At 46.5% G+C, this 16,364-nt stretch overlaps 1 protein-coding gene across 7 annotated transcripts in view; it reads right to left on the reverse strand.

The window, feature by feature from the left end:
• The window catches only part of GAB2 (GRB2 associated binding protein 2), an 89,753-nt gene that overhangs the window by 23,607 nt on the left and 49,782 nt on the right, over positions 1–16,364 (reverse strand). For 4 of the 7 annotated variants that reach the window (XR_008435756.1, XM_053970628.1, XM_053970627.1 and 1 more), the window contains exon 2: positions 13,039–13,339. Coding sequence is in view for 6 of the 7 variants with exons in the window: in XM_053970628.1 (XP_053826603.1) it covers positions 13,039–13,339 (301 nt within the window). In the remaining variant the exon portion in view is untranslated. Of the gene's footprint in view, positions 1–8,034; positions 8,145–13,038; positions 13,340–13,476; positions 13,623–16,364 lie in introns of those variants that run through there. The other 3 variants (XM_053970629.1, XM_053970630.1, XM_053970632.1) reach the window with 3 other exon arrangements.

The following is a 16,364-nucleotide window of genomic DNA, read 5'->3' on the forward strand; positions in this document are numbered from 1 at the left end:
GGGTGGCTAAAGGAGATGCACAGTGGGCTGGAGTCCTCAATCCCACTGGGCTTAACATTCTGATAGACTTTGGTCACCTCAGTTCAGCTCCTTCTTGTTTTTCTTTTCTCTGTGCATGAGTGTTTCCACCTGGACACCCTCCATCTCCCCATCACATCTGGTCATGCACAAGCAAGTCTCTCCCCGCTGGATATTTCTGCACTGAGAAGCAGAGCAAACTTCCAGCATGGATGTTGCTGTTTGAACCCTGTGCACTAAAGCATGGGCTGGTTTTTTTGTTATTTTTAACACATAGCAGCAATAGAGCTGCATTCAGTGGAGCAATGGAGCATAATGTATAGCTTGGTCCTCAGGAGACTCAGGTAAGGGAGATTTATCCCAATCTCCTACATGGTAACAGTTTTGGATTTTGGCATTCATTACCTGACTCAGGTACAAAGCATCCACTGGCATCCAAAGACCAGAGCAAACCATCCCTGCTCTGATTCTTGCTCATGGGTTGGGAACCATCCCATGGGCTTACTCAGCATTTCCTCACCCTCCTCTTCCTTGCTCAAACCAGCTCACAGTGCGGTAGGCCCATTCATAAAAGCCAGAAGCACTACATGACATTACGCCCCTTGCAGCTCACCCATCCGTGCACCCACCACAGCTGGAACCAGCATCCAGAGCAAAATCCACATCTTCTTGCCCAGTGCCTTGCCTGGTGCTTCATGCTTGGCTTACAGCCAGCTGAAAATCTTCTGACATCCTCCAGCTGGAAAATGCCATTTAATCAAAATAGGAGCTTGCCAAGGGATCGTTTGAAGCCAGAAATTACAAGAAACCTTCAGAGGATAAAAGTGAATTTTAAGTAAAAGGGGAGAAGGTCAAGGTATTTCAATTCATTCTGATCAGAGAAGAATGCAGATTGCCCCTCTTCAACTGAAAATCATCACCATGTGCTTTTAGATGAGAAAGTGCAAATCTTGTTTTTTCCTGAAATTCATTCAAATTCAGAATGAAAAGGTGTGAATCAAAATTGACACCGAAAGAGTATGAAAATGAATACCAGAGGGAGTGAAAACGAAGATGCTGAATTTTCACTGCCTTTTAAAGGGAGTTTGTTTTGGGCATGTCACCTGCTTCACTTGCTGCAAGAACAGCATTTCCCCAGATTGCTCTGACTCCATATAGGCAACTTCTGAGCACTCCTTCTTCCTCACAAGAATGGGATTTATTTAATTTTTGATTTTAATTACTTATGTGACACATGTCTGAACTTAGTGTATTTGGCTGCTGAGATAGATCTGGGTGAGATCCATCTTCATCCTTCATCTACAGGAGGAAAAGTGGAATGGTGACATTAGACCCATTTTTCTCCAGAGATTCTGCGAAGAATTAGCCAGGATGTAATGGCTTTTGGCTACAACCACAGGAATGCAGGGACTCCTGGGATTAGATCAGACTAGAAGCCAGCCTGCTCCAACCTCCCAACTCCAACTGCTCTGGAGACATCCAAGAACGTCACAGGGACCACTCATGCAGCAATGCACCCACAGGGAAAACCCATTTGTGTGTCAGCTCATCGCTCATAAACCTTATTAAAGCAAATATTTTAAATTATCTAATATGATCGAGGGCATCCTTGCAGTCATGGCAATACTAATTTTTTGAGCCGCTTTATCTGTAAAACAAACCACTGCATCATACAGCTCTGGGAATACAACGTTGGTCTTCCCTTCAGATGGTGCCACGAGATACCAGACCTGTAGTATGTCTTCTCATCACTGAGATGACAGCGAATCTTTTAGTGCACAAAGCTCTGTTTGCCCAAGACTTGGACAGCATGGATTTATCTCCATAAAAATGTTACTTGGGCAGAGGACAGGGTGGTCCTTCCAACATCACGCCAAAGAAACTCAAAGCATTTCTGAGCCTGTACTCTTGAGTTCTTCTTAGAGGTAGAAGAAATAGTGGAAGTGAGTTTCTGGAGCATAAGATAAAAAACAACAGGATCTCAGATGCTCAGAAGGAGTTATGTCAATGCCAAAGAAGAGATCTAATGGTATTTAAAAACTGTAATAAAGCTGTAAAAGCATGAATGAGCTTCAAATGAAAATCACAAGTCCACCCCCTTTTCTTAGAATCACAGGGATGAGGAAAATCCACAAGAGTCAATAAACTGGGATTGAGATACTTAAAAAAAAAAAGTAAAAAACAAAGTAAAGACTTAAGAGATACCACAGTGCTTTCTGGGAAAAACAGTCTTCTGCTCATCAGGACTTTTTTTTCAGACAAATCTCAAGAGAAGAAAGCAGCATTTTCATAGGATCATAGAATGCCTTGGGTCGGAAGGGATCTTAAAGACCACCTAATTCCAACTCTGCAACACGGGCAGGGACACCTTCCACTAGACCAGGTTGCTCAGAGCCTCATCCAACCTGGCCTTAAACACTGCCCCATCTGGGCATCTACAGTGTCTCTGGGAAACCTGTGCCTCACCACCCTCAAGTAAAGGGTTTCCTCATAACATCTAGTCTAACTCTCACCTCTTTTAGTTTAAAACTGTTCCCCCTTGTCCTATCCCTATCTGCCCATGTAAAAAGTAACTCTCCCTTTTTTTTTATCAGTTCCCTTTTTGTTTTCAGCTGGAAGACCATGTGTTGACCAGGCTTTGACCCTAACACTAATCATCAAAGCAACCATCAAGTAGCAGAAAGATAAATCACAGAATTTATGGATTTCAAGTGGGTATTTGAAAGACTTCATAATGACTCACTGGAGAGCAATATGAACCATCATGGCAAGCCAGCAAAAATAATTGTCATCATAAAGGCTTTATATCAAGGTTTAGTCTGTGAAGAGCACACGCAGGCTTGAGGGGAGGGATTACACATATAGCAATGTCAAACAAGGTGGTGCTTGGCAGGGCAGGTGATGGGCAGAGATGAAGGTGAGGATGGAGCCACAGGCAGCCCACAGCTGTTCAGTACACTTTTACAGGTGATGAAGTATTTGTGAGTGCCCAGACACCTGCCCAACACTTCAAAAAGAGGATTCATTGTCAGTTATGGGAAAAAAAAAAAAAAAAAAAAAAGGCAATTGTAATGAGTCATTCCACTCCAGCTTACTTTCAAAAGCAACAGTGCACAGGGACAGTTTGGCAGTGAAATGATGGAAGGTAATCGTACCAAAACTTGGCACAAGCAGCTGTGCTGGCCGGGATGGGATTAGGTCATGTGGAACTGAGAGAGCACATGATGAAATTTTTCAGGTGAAATGTTATTTTCCATTTTAATAAGCAGATATAAAGGGTGGCAATCAATCAAAGGTGCAAACCAGTCACATTCCTTGGCATGTGACAACAACCCAGTAAGTATGAAAGGAAGCTACATCCCCAGTAAGTGCTTGATATGAGGTTTAGGTTGGCTATTAGGAAAAGGTTTTTTACCCAGAGGAGTGAAGGGGCAGCTACAGCAGGTGAGGACTGTGTCCAGCCAGGTTTTGAGTATCTCCAAGGATGAAGACTCAGGTTGGTGGGTTTTGTTGGCTTTTTTGTGGGGCTGGGCTTCTTTTTTTTCACACAGCTTTAAGTATTTGCTTCATCCTCTGTGGCTTAAAGTGATTGTAAGCATGGAAAAATGGCAAAGATGGTCCTTGGATATCTTGTGGAAACTGTAACTCCCTTCTGTGTCTGAATCCCACAGAGAAGCAGATGATTGTAGGCAAGTGGGGAACAGAAGAGATACAGAATATCTAATTTTCCTGGACAGTCTCATTTTTAAACACGTTTTTCAGGAGCTGTGACCAAGCATACTTTTAAAGACCATTACCAGCTTGGAGGGAACAGGCACCATTGCTAATGTGCCTCTGGCAGCAAATGGCTACAGGCAGGATAAAAGATGCACCAAATACATCTGTACTGTGCCCTAGTGATGAATCCTTTCAAGCAGAGGCTGCCTTTCTTCTCAGTGCTTGTGTAGCACCTGGCTTAGTAGAAGGTATGTTTCTTGGCTACATCTACACTGTGATGGAGCCTTAGAGATGTTCTCACCATCCTGGTGGGAGTTGGGATGTGGAAGGAGGGCATCCCTGGATCAGGTGTAAGCCATGCAGCCCTAAGTAATTGCCAGTATTACAGCTCTGGTATTGTACCACAATAAATAAATCAAAAGTATGTTTGAGGAGTAGGCAGTAATTATAACTGAGGCATAGAAACCATCTAGGGAAGAAATACCATCTTTACAGATAAAATCAGTAATAAATGCTACTGCATTCATAAATAAAAATCAGTCTGCAAACAAACCCTGACTGGTGTCATGGAAAGTTCACAGGAATCGACAGCTTCATGTCTCCTTCCTGCTCCATGTGCCTTCACGTGGAGGCTTTAAAGGCTTTAGAAAGCTTTCCCTTTGCTCAGGCTTGGTTTTAATTGGAAATATAAAGCAATACAAACCAGCAAACAAACAGGCATTGTGGTTTGGGAAATGAGAGTCTAAATCTGTCCTGGCTTTTATCAGGTTTTACAAAGCAGTGCGCAGGGCATATAAAACCATGTCCCTCTCAAAGCTTTGGAGGGAACAATGGGAAATGTATGGAGGGAAGAAATGAGGAAATAGGTATCACATTGTGAAAAACTGCCAGAAAATTATCCTTTGCAATGGTGATTTTTTCCCTTGTCCAGCCTGCTTGCACTTGCATTTTTGGGTTTTCTGTCCATTGCATTTCCCAGCCTGGTTCCTACGTATTGGGCATCACCTGCAGATGTGTGTCCTGCCCTGATGCCTGAGAAACTCTGCAGACACAGATTTGTGGCAGCCCCATGAATCCCAAAGTGCATGACTGGGGCACACAGGCTACAACAGTCCCAAGACCCCTCTGGGAAATATAAATGCAGGCAAATCTGACTATGACTTTCCTCTTAGTTGGCTGACACCCAAAAATGCCTCTCTCCTTCAGTTCTGCTCAAACAGTGTCACTTCACTCCAAGTCCATCAGCTGTTTTTGTTTCCAAGGGCTTTGCATGGTTTTGTTTTTTGATGCACTGCTGATACCGTCTGCCACGCTCATTTTTCCACGGTCAGTAAGTCACCCTAAAAATTCCTCTGTGCCCATTAAACTAACAGAGCTCATCTGACAGGGCTCATAGCCATATAAGCCAATTACAAAACAAAGAATTATGTTAAATGGGTTTCTGATTCTGGGTGCCAGGCCAGAAGACAGCCCTGCCCAGGGCTGAGATGTGAACTCAGCTTTTCAATCTCTGCTAGGAAACCTGTGCTGGAAAAGCTGGGCAATGCTTTTGAACTTCACATTTCTTCCTTCTCTCCCAGCTCAAATCCCAGCCTCAGTTCAGCTAAACCAGTGGGACTTTGGCCAGAAAAGGGCAGGATTTTCCCCAAAGGCCCCAGTCCTCCAGCTCTGTATTTATCTTCAGAAGAGGCCAGTTGGATACCCTTGAGCTGGGCGCCAGCTGGGAAACAGTCAAGAAGAGCTGGAGTACTTGGCTGTTGGTCCTTCTTGAAAGCTGAGCATAAATTTTTTTTTATTGCTGGTTGATGGTTTTATTATTTGCAGCGAGATAAGAGCATTTTTTGCCTATAAACCTTGTGCTCCCACAAACAGCTGCATCCTCTGCCAGTTCCCATCAGTGCTGGGTATGGCCAAAGGAGGCTCAACAAACGCTTGTCTTCCAATGGACTCTCTGAATGGCAGAGTTACGGGTTTGCAAAAACAAGGCTCACATATCTTCTGGATTTTTTTCAGTTCTACCTCTTCAAAATGTCTACAGTCACAATAAAAATAAGAAAATCCTAAACATTCCTAAATTTCCAAAACCCAAACTATGAAGAAAGTCTTGGTCTAAGCATTGCAAATGTCAGAAATTTTATTACATCAGATGTCCTGAAGCCAGAGGCTTGATTTTCTAATCATGTAGATACCTTAAGACCCTTTCCCTTGCTAAAATCTTCTGCATCCTTGCCTCAGTCCTTTTATTGGCACCTATATGGGCAGGAAAACTTCCTCTTAGTATCAAGGACAGTGACCACCACAGCAGTGCAGTCTTGACTCTGGTCCTGCAATGTTTCTGGGAACCTAGCATGCTGCAGAGCAGAGTACAGCTAGAGGAATAAGGTATGGAAGATTAGCAGGGGTTGATTGTTGTCTGGTGTAAATGAAATTATGAAAATGAAATCATTGAAGATCCAGCTTAATAGCAAAGGCCTTGATAGCAATCCTGAGACAGGTGGGATGAGTTTTAGTAGAAAGTGGAGACCTGAGCTCATCAGTCCTACTTCCTTGGAGAACCAAGGGAAAGAAATGGCCACTTTCAGGGTGCAAATGATCAGCTTCATTCTAGACATATTTTTTCATTTTCTCCCAAGAAATGGACAGACTACAACCACCCAAACATGTCTCACTCTTAGTGGCACCAGTTCTTTCTCCAAACTGCCAGGGGAATCACAGCAAGGACACTCTGACCAGCTGGTAGAGACCAGCAAGGATCTCCCCATTTCTGTCTTCTAGAAAGCAAATTCCAGGTCATTAGTGGTGCTCTGCTCTTCAGCAGACTCATCAGTACCACAACTAGCTTATCTCCAGAGAGAAAGAGGAAAAAAGGGGGGAAAAGACAGCAGGCAGTTAACTGCTCTCAAGCTGCTCCTTTGTGCCAATACCACTCCATCTCCAGTATTGTTTACACAGAAATAAAAGCTGAACAGTGTCAGATCTTAAAATAACTTGCTGTTTGTGTAGCAGGAAAACCAGGGTCAGGGAAGTTTGGAACAAATTTAAAGTGGCAGGAAGGCTAAGGAATGAACTGTGACTTTGGCAAGAAGGTGCTTGCATGCACCTGAAGTTTAGCCATGAGCCTGGTGCAAAGTTTGGGCCACCAGGTCTCCCCTACCTATTCCAGAGAGGCTGGGTCAAACCTGGGGCCGAGATATGACATCTGCATTTGTCCTCCAGAGTAAACCTGCAGCCAGTGCTGTTTCCCTTGTTAGGAACACTCAGAACACGGAAGAAAAGTATGAGGGGGGTCTGATCCAAATGCCCTTGAGATGTGCAACCAGCAGATCTAGATGTGACATAGGTGTTTTAAAAGAAGGAGTTCCTTTACACTGAGTGCTGAAAGTATTGATGGGAACACTGAGGAAAAGGCTGCATCTGTATGTATGGTGGGACAGCAGGTCAGAGTACAGGGCTCAAGGCTCCACATTCCTGCCCCAACACAAGCTACCTCCCAGTCCCAAATGGGCAGCGGATATTAGGTCTTTTGGTAGGTGAACAAAGATAGGAAGGTGAGATATGTGGAGAGAATCCAACCAGATATGCCCTGTCCAGCCCATGGTCAAGCTCAACTCAAACATACTCTTGTTCATTGCCTGCTGTACTGTCTGCCAGGGGACAGACTGGCCCCCATGTGAGCTGATATCCAAGTACAACTCATACCAGGGCTTAAAGATGCAGTCAAGACCAACTGACTTGTGGCAACAGAAGCTAAGAAGTCAAGTGGTACAAGGGGGAATAAATTTAAACTGACAGGAGGCAGGTTTAAATTATATATTAGGAAGAAATTCTTTCCTCTGAGGGTGGTGAGGCACTGGCACATGTTGCACAGAGAAGTTGTGGATGCCTAATCCCTGGAAGTGTTCCAGCCCAGGTTGGATGGGGCTTTGAGCAACCTGGTGTAGTGGAAGGTGTCCCTGTCCATGGTGAGGGGTTGGAACTGGATGATCTTTAAGGTCACCTCCAATCCAAAGCATTCTATAATACTACAAAGTTATGAGGGGACAAGGCTCCACAAGGGGCTGCCTGCTCTGTTGCCCTTAGGTGGCAGTGCTGCCTGCAGATCCCAAAACAACACACAGCAGGGCCTGGGTGCTGTCAGGGACACAAGGACACCCCAACATATCCCTCCTTGCCCCCATTTCTCATCCCACCTTCCTCAGCCTCTGCACACTCCCTGGCTGGTCTCTGGGCTTGTAACTCCTCCAGGGCACAAGTAGGGAAGGAAGGAGGCATATGCTAGGCACTATAGCAAGGCAGTACCTGGTCTTGTGTATTTCCCCTCTGCTTTGGTTCTTCCTGGCCATGGAAGAGGCAGTGGTGGCAGGAATGCAGGAACTGTCACCTTGCACGTGCTCCCTGATGCCCTGCTCCTGCATGCAGGGATGGGGAGCACTGGTGACTTGGGAGTGTTTGAGAGAGGTGGGTGGTGCATAATGTTCAAACTTGGGTTTACTCTAGTCTTGCAGCCCACAGCCTCTTCATTGTGTTTTGGGCAGCTCCTATTCTCCCAACAAGTCTTCAGGGGTATCTCTGTTGCTTTCTTCTCAGGTCCATCTTGAGTTCCCTTTGTTGGGCAAACACCCAGGCAAACCCGCCTACAAGGAATTGATGGGGCTGGAGGTATCACTGGCCCCTAGCAAATCACTGTATCATTTGCTAGGACAAATATGTTTTTGGGAGAGAAGTGAGGAGCGTGCAAGAGCAGCAGATGGGCTCATAACACAGACTTGCAGGCAGCAGGCTGGGGGGCAACCAGCCTGTGGCCCATATAGGACCTCCAGCCAAAGCAAGTCAAGTGAGAGCAATAAATTTGCTGTCGTGGGCTGGAATGGGGCAACTGGTGGAGGGTCTGGGGCAGAACGAAGCCAAAGACACCCAGGCATGTGAGGTGCAGTTCTCTCCAGTGTGAGCAGAAAGTGACTGGTATCCAGAGGCTGATCCACTAAATTGCTAGAATGAGCGTGTCTGAGTTGAAGGAGGAAGGAGAGATACATCTCCATTAAACTTTAATGCTCAGCCCTGACCCATGTTCAGCAAGACATTGCTGGGATTGTTCCCTGTCATGATGTAAAATACCAATGTCACGCCTTGGAGATGGAGTGGGGAGTTAGCCAGAACCCAGAACTGCCCTGGAGCAACTCCCTGACAGAAAGCAAAGAAATAAATAAAATAAATTAAATCCCAGTTGGACCAAAAAAAAAAAAAAAAAAAAAAAAAAAAAAAGAAGGTAACATGCCTGGACTGGATGGGAGAGGCTACTGCTGCCAGACACAACCCATAAGGGCAGGAGCCCATGCCATCCTTTTCCCACGCCTTCCTCACCCTCTCCAAGTGGAGGGAGCTTTCAGCTCAGCACAAGGACATCTATTTACACACAAATATTCCCTTCCCTCGTTTCATGTCTGGGTTAAACCTCTAGCACAGGGCCATTAAAGATGTGCATGAATAAGCTTTTAAACTCCCACAGCACCCACAAATCCAAGCCCCTGAAAGCCCCTTTTCCATGGAGGAGGTAGAAGAGGAGCTCCAGGGAAGTGCTGGGGGTGACACAGTAAATTCACATAAAGTTAATAAAGTTATTGACTCCTTCAAAATAACTAATCCTTGCACAGGACTCCTGCAAGGACATGCTCACTGCATGGGCACACACACTGGTTTGTGAGAAATTAAACTGCAGACTGTTGTACCTGCACCTCTGCCATACGGGGGATGGGACAAGGAGGGGTTTTGGCTGAAGCATCAGCTTCAGAAAGGGTTAATGGCACATGAGATGTTTAGTGGGATTTGGTATTTTTTTAACTTCAACAAACAAAGCATATGAGAAAATCCAGTTCACAGCTGAGCCCTGGCTGCCTGCCCACTAGGGCAGGGAAAATGCTGATGGTTTGAAATACCCATGTGCTGGCCTTTCTCATGTAGCCTGTGGCCCAGGGTCCCTGGCTGGTCTCCCCCCATTGTATTTGGATCAGTCAAGGTGGCAGCAGTGCGAACTGCACTGTAAAGGCAGCACTGAGACGGGAGCAAATCTACTTTCCTTGAGCATGGTCAGCTTCCTCAGACACGCAGAGGAGCCGGGATCCTGTGAGGTTCTGCTTGTTCAAAAATCATAATTAGCTCTCAAAGTAAATAGGTGTTAACAGAAACAAAGAGCTTTGCCACAGTCTGGGTAAACACTTTAGAATCAATTTAATTTCCCTTCTCCTGGCAGATGTAATCATGCTGCTCTGCAATTATTTTCAGGTCGGGGCAGGGAACAAAGCCACTGGGGTGGCTTTGCTGAGCAGCTGCTCCTTGGGACAGCCGGCAGGACCCTCTGCTTCACTGACATTCAGGCCCCTGAGGCTGAAACGAGCTTCCTTCCGCTGAACCAGATGTATAATGCAGCTGGAGGCCAGCAAACCAGCAGTGAGCCATAGCATGACATTACACCGCCCTAAAGTCCAGCCTCCTTAATCCTGAGAGTCCTCCTGTCTAGACAGGACATGAAGGACTAATGTGAAAACCAAGTGGCAGAAAATTTACGCTCTCCCGTTGAGCTGCAAATGGAAAGAAGCATCAAAGGGTGTAAATCTGTTTGCCTTTTAACTGTTTTGTCTTTTGGGAGCATGGGCAGCACCTAAGCACAGTCTCCCACACTGGTGCAGAGGGCTTGCATTACTGCTTCCAGGTTGCCCATTTGCTTAGTAAATCATGCTAAAAGGCCCTTTTACCCTGCCTTTTCCCTACCATCACGGGGAGCTGGTGCAACAGGCTTTTACCCAAGCTGCCCCAAAAGCTAATGAGTTTGTCCTCCATCACCACTGGGTTATAAGCAAACTAGTGACTGGTGGCTGGGCCTCAGCTGATGTGGGGTGTCCCTTTGAGGAGGCAGTAATTCAGCATATGATGGCAACTGCAGTCAATGTGTTTGCCAGTGATGGAGTGTTCCCCTAGCTGGGATGTGAGTGCAGCCTGGCTGGGAACAGCCTGGCTGTGGAGCCAGACCCAGCAAGGCTTTTGGGCCAGTATAAAGCCATCACACACCCAGGAACAAGTACAACCAGAAAAATGTGCACAGCGGCTTCCCTGGCAGTTCCTGATCTTGTTCCACCACGCTGCCTGTCTGCTGGGAGAAGGAGATTTAGTTAATTAATTGCTACAATTAGCATGGAGCTATTCCTGCTCATGATGGTTACCTTTTCCTCCCCCTTTTTGGTTCATCCAATTACCGACTCATTCATTCTCCAAGGCAGAGGCCACAACAAGGCACAGAGAAGCTTGAGGATGAGGGGAGGAAGGTCCAAGAACAAAATGCTAAGTGTCCCAAGCTCTGTTTCTACCCAGGAACTGTCTTAATCTCACACAAACTCTTGATCCTCTCCCATCCATCCACCCTTGACTTCAAGGAGGTGATGAAGAGGAAGCACAGCACAGCACAGCAGAGTTACAAACATTGCTATGACTGTTTCATTACTCCCTCCAGCTGACACCCCATGAGCTTATATATGCCAAGATGTACAAGATTTCCAACACCCATCATGCTCCAATGATCCCTCAGCTTCTTCACCCAGCCTCAGGCCATGGATTCTTCAAATGAACATTACCCACTTTGGGAAACTGATGATTTATTTGCCATTACTTAGCAGGGATGGTGAAGGAAAGGTGAGCATGGGGTCACCGCTTCAGCAAGGACCAAAGTGAAGCAGCAGCCCTGAATAATTCATGTTCCCTCTCTGCTGCAGCATCTGGACACATCTGCATTCGCCATTGCAGGCTTTTTCTTGGCTTACCCAGAAAATCAAACTTTGGCAGCTGGGTACTGTTTCAAGTGGGTACTTTCCCTACAGCATTAACGAGCTGTGATTCTGTTACAAATAGGGATTTTTGTTCCTCTTTTGCTGATGTCACTCCATGATTCTGCAGGGAATAGTGCTTGGATCTCTGCAGCCTGATGATCCCTGTGTGCCCTTTGGGACAGATGTACTTGCAAACGGGAGATTGTTTTTCCTTTTGCTGCCCAGATTTATATTTCACTGAAGTCCCGTATCGATCCTGCTGCTGCTAGGCTGAAAGCTCATTTTACTAAATGAGAAGAAAAGCAGTTCCCCCAGCTGAACGCACGCAAAATGGAAAATCCTGCAACGAAACATCTCTTAAAAAAGGGGCCTGAACAATTTTGCTGAACCTCGAGGGCTGCGCTGCTGACATTGGAACGGTATGTAATTTATTTAGCCTGACCTTTCCCTGAAAGACCTGGCTGGCAACGTTATCAAGGATCCTTTCTGCCACTTGTGCACCCATTGCCAAGGTGACATCCTGTTTCATGCGTCAGTCAGTGAAGATCACATCCGCGCTGCTGCGATGCTTTTGTTTGCTGTCCTGCCTGACAAGCTCTTGGCAGGGTTTCAACTCCTGCGGATGGCAGCTGCTCCACGAGGGACCAAAACAGATTCAAGCTGGACGTTATTATGGGGAGTTTCATGTAGACAGAGCAGAGGCCTGCAGTCCCCTGGATGAGACTGGACCATGGATGAGATGCTACCACGTATAATGGGATGGGCAGGTGACTGCAGAGCTGCACCCCAGACTCACTCCCCCATCCCATCTCACTCAGGATTTATGTGTGCCCTCGTGGTGCTGGGAAAACAGAGGCAGCTCACTGGTGCTTAATGCAGAGGCTTGCCCTAGTGCAACTGAGTATTTGGATGGTGGAGCACAACTCGGACAATAGGTCCCCTCACTGCACATAAACTACGTGGAGTTTTCCTTCCCCCTCTCCCAGTGCTTTCCCTGGGGTTCCAGGAAGAGATGGGGATGCAGGTGCAGGGAGTATGTCTGTCCTCCACGTAAGAGCCTGCCAGCAGGGAAAACTGCAGTGGAGAAGAAAGTGGTTCCAGTAAAGCTTCTCCACCTACTCCATCAAGGGATTGAAATGTCTGAGCAAAGGGGATTTTCACCACTCTCAAGGGGATTTTGGTGATGGATAGGGACAAAGGCTGCAGCTAAAAAAGTCCCCAAACACCACCAACTTCTAAGAGACTGAAAGGTCTACAGTTATGGAGGGTAAAAATTATTAGCTCTCCGAGTAGCCAAGACAGCTCTTTAGATGTCAAAGGCAAGAAAGCCTAATGAAAGTTTCACACATGTCCATCCATTTTCCACTTCCGCCCCTCCAGCCTTGTGGCAGGCTGCATTCCCTCCTACAGGTCTGATCTGAAAGAGGCCTGGGGCCCATTGGGAGGACAGGAGAGAGGATGCTAGCAATGGACCTGTCTCTCATGGTACCTGTGTTCTCCTCGGACTGGTTGAAGCCACAGATCTGGCAGATGCTGCGGACCCATTTGTTCATGTCGTCCTCAGTCTCAGCCACCAGGTAGAAGGTCCTGTCGCTCGTCTTGATGTCGAAGATGTAGCTGTCTTGCAGCTCCTTCTTGTTGAAGGTGAGGCCCGCATCCACTTGCTCGCAGAAATTGAGGTTGATGACACGCAAAGGTTTCTTGGAGTGGTCATTTTTGTAGTACTCCAGGACATCGGGGTCGCCACTCATCCGACCACTGCGCAGGACAAACCACCGTTTCTTCCATGCCTGAAACCAAGACAACAACAAGCATGAACCCCATTGCTGAATCTGTGAGAGCAAAAATCCCTGCTAGGCACAGGGTGACACAGAGGGACAAGACACTTCTCCACCATGGGGTGCTCTGGGATGCTGCTCAGGCATACCTGCAAGAGGTGCATAGACTCAGGTCAGTTCTTCACTTCAATACTAAAATCCAGGAGAATTTAAATACCAGAATAGCTTCATAGCAAAAGATGACCCCAAAAGGTGCCAGTCTTGTGGCTTAGAGGAACGTTGCTCCTACCCTACAGCCCAGACATGCTCCCAGGATCCAAATGCCCTTCTCTCCGTGATGTGGAATACTCTGTGCAGCGGCGTTACCGGGTGTCACAATGCCAAAATGCCTTCCAGCAGCTCGGAGGCACTGAGGCACTTCGGATGCAGCACCCTGGGTGTCCTGACCTTCAGAGAAACCCCTGAGAGCATCATAGAATGTGTCTGCAGATACTGACCATGCCAATCTCTGTTTAAATGCCAGGATAGAGAGACTAATAAAACCAAAGGAGAACCGTTTTGTTTTTTTAAATATCAGGGATAATGCCAGGGAGACCCATGGAGAATCCCAGCTTCATTTGTTTTTCAGCATCCTCTGCTCCCTGGCACATAGGCCACTCCTTAGCAAAGGAAAAGGTTATCATTGATTCTTCCAAGCACTGCTGACAGCAGCCCCTGGCCAAACTACCTGCAGAATGGACTCAGGGGGTTGCAGAGTTTGAAGCAAACCAGCAGAACAAATGTCAGCAATCAGCTCTGGCTCTGAGAGCTGTGGCCCTGCTGCCCTTCCCACGCCAGACACATTTGGGAGCCCACAGGAAGGAGAATAGCCACAAGGACAACGTGTTAAAGGCTAAAACTGAAATTACAGGCAAAATGGTGCAGGTGTAACACTCCATCCCATGAGGTGAGCAGAGAGTTTCTTTGGGGTGTGCTCTGTGTGAGGAACATAGCACCTGTGGGAGGGATGAATGGGGTTGAGGGACCACCTCAGGCTGCTCCCCTTTACAGAGCTATGCTCCCTTGCAGAGGCCTCAGCTCCCATGGCCTAGGGAAGGGGAGAATTACATCTAAGCAGAGTCCTTAAACCAGCTTGTTCAGGGTGTCTTTGAAGGCAGCAAAGGTTTGAGAGGTGCATGTGGATAAGCATGATGTGAATTATGACCAGTGCTCCTGCATTACCTGACACAGACTTTAGTTTGTACCAGAGGATGTCAAGGGAGGGGATGTGATCCCCACCATCCTGCCCCGGCTCTGGACAGTGGTGCTTTTTAAATGAGATTTACCTTATTTATATTTTTATATATAACCAGCTTTGGAGTTCTGATGATTATAAAGAGTTTGGGTTATGAGGAAGCACACAATATTTCTAAGAAGGAAGAACAAACACCTATAGTAACCCAAGAGAGACACCAAGGCAAGCAGTGTGCTGGGCTCCTCATGATAATGCCCAGGTGCTGAGCACAAGCTTTACATATTGGTGATGGGCACGTGCTAGATCTCAGCCAGCCAACTGCACCACGATCCCATGGTTTTGGAGAATTTCATCGCTGAAATAATGGTAAGAAACTCCTGTGGTGTTTTCCCTGAACAGTCTGATTCAGACCATACTTCTCAAAAGCTTAAAAATAGCTTTTGTTGGTGTCTTTGAGATTTGTAATCAAATTAGTTTTGCACTAATTCTCAAAACGGCTTCTGGTGCCAGGAAAGCAAGTTCAGTGCAATCTTCCAAAGGCAGTGAAGCAGCAAATTGCTTAGCAAGAGGACGTGCAAGGCTAGCAGATTTTGGCTTAATCTCACCCACTTCTCATCAAAATGGCTTCTTTTGAGTGACAAAATAGACACGGTGGAGCTGCGTCCATCAGGGAGGGAAAAACCAATTTCATCAGGCGGCAGCAGTAATTTACTAGTCCATCTCCTCAAAATGGATCATCCAAATTATTGGGAAACAAACCTATGAACATTTTTTTTCTTAGTTCTAGGTGGTAAATGTCCCATTAGCTTCTTTCTGTTAACACTGAGTCATTTCTTTGCAGCCACCTGGCAGGACTAAGACATGGGCATGCATCAGTGAAGGGACTGCAGGAAGATGGAGTTGTAAAACCACATGAACCAGCACATGAATGCAGACATCCAGCACCAGTTCTTGCTTTCCAACCATCTAAAGTCCAATCTTGCAGCCTCCCTTCATGGCTGAGGCATTGCGTAACAAAACCCACAAAGTGCAGAAACTAGACTTTGGAATTTAAAGTTTTCATGGAAAAACCAGGAGGAAATTCTGCAAGCAAGACAAATGATGCTACCACGACCTCTCTTTTTATTGCCACTGTGAGAACCACAACTCCTCAGTTCTCTTTGGCCTGTCTGGTAGCAGTGAAAGGTACCACACAGTCAAGATCTGGCAGAGAAAACAGTGTAATACGCACAGTCTGGTTGCTTTGGATAAGTTTTAACATAGGCTGGTTGCAAAAGAACAGGTCTTGCAGGCACAACATTTCTTGGAAAGCTTCAGAAGATGGAGTATCATTGGAGGGTGGGACCACTGGACAGGGCAGGAGTCCCACAAGCCTGGAAAGACCACCCTGTCCATCTCTGTGTGGTGCCCTCCTGATGATAAAGAGTCACTGGTGTTCTTCTAATACAGCTTCTGACCCAGAAAAAGAGCTCATGGCAGCAGTCTAAGGAGTGCCTTTCCTGGACAGGTAGCTGCAGGCAGCACAGCTGGAGGCATCTCCTATCACACTTCCCCACAGCAGGACCAGCTGTTCTTGCCTCCTAAGATCGGCTTCCAAGCCAGAGGAATAAGCAATGATTGCTAGAAGAGAGTGGAAGTAAACAGTAAAGAAACAGACAGGAACCTCCTTATTTTTGTGGCCATTTTCTCTGAATTTTTGAGTGCTGGGCTCAGCAAGTGTATTTTATTTATTCCCTGTGGATTTGCCTTTATTGGGACCAGGGCTCAGCTTGTGTTTGCCAGGCTGTGGCTGCTCTTGGGGTA

The sequence above is a fragment of the Vidua macroura genome, chromosome 2 (assembly GCF_024509145.1).
Source record: "Vidua macroura isolate BioBank_ID:100142 chromosome 2, ASM2450914v1, whole genome shotgun sequence".
Classification (NCBI taxonomy): Eukaryota; Metazoa; Chordata; class Aves; order Passeriformes; family Viduidae; genus Vidua; species Vidua macroura.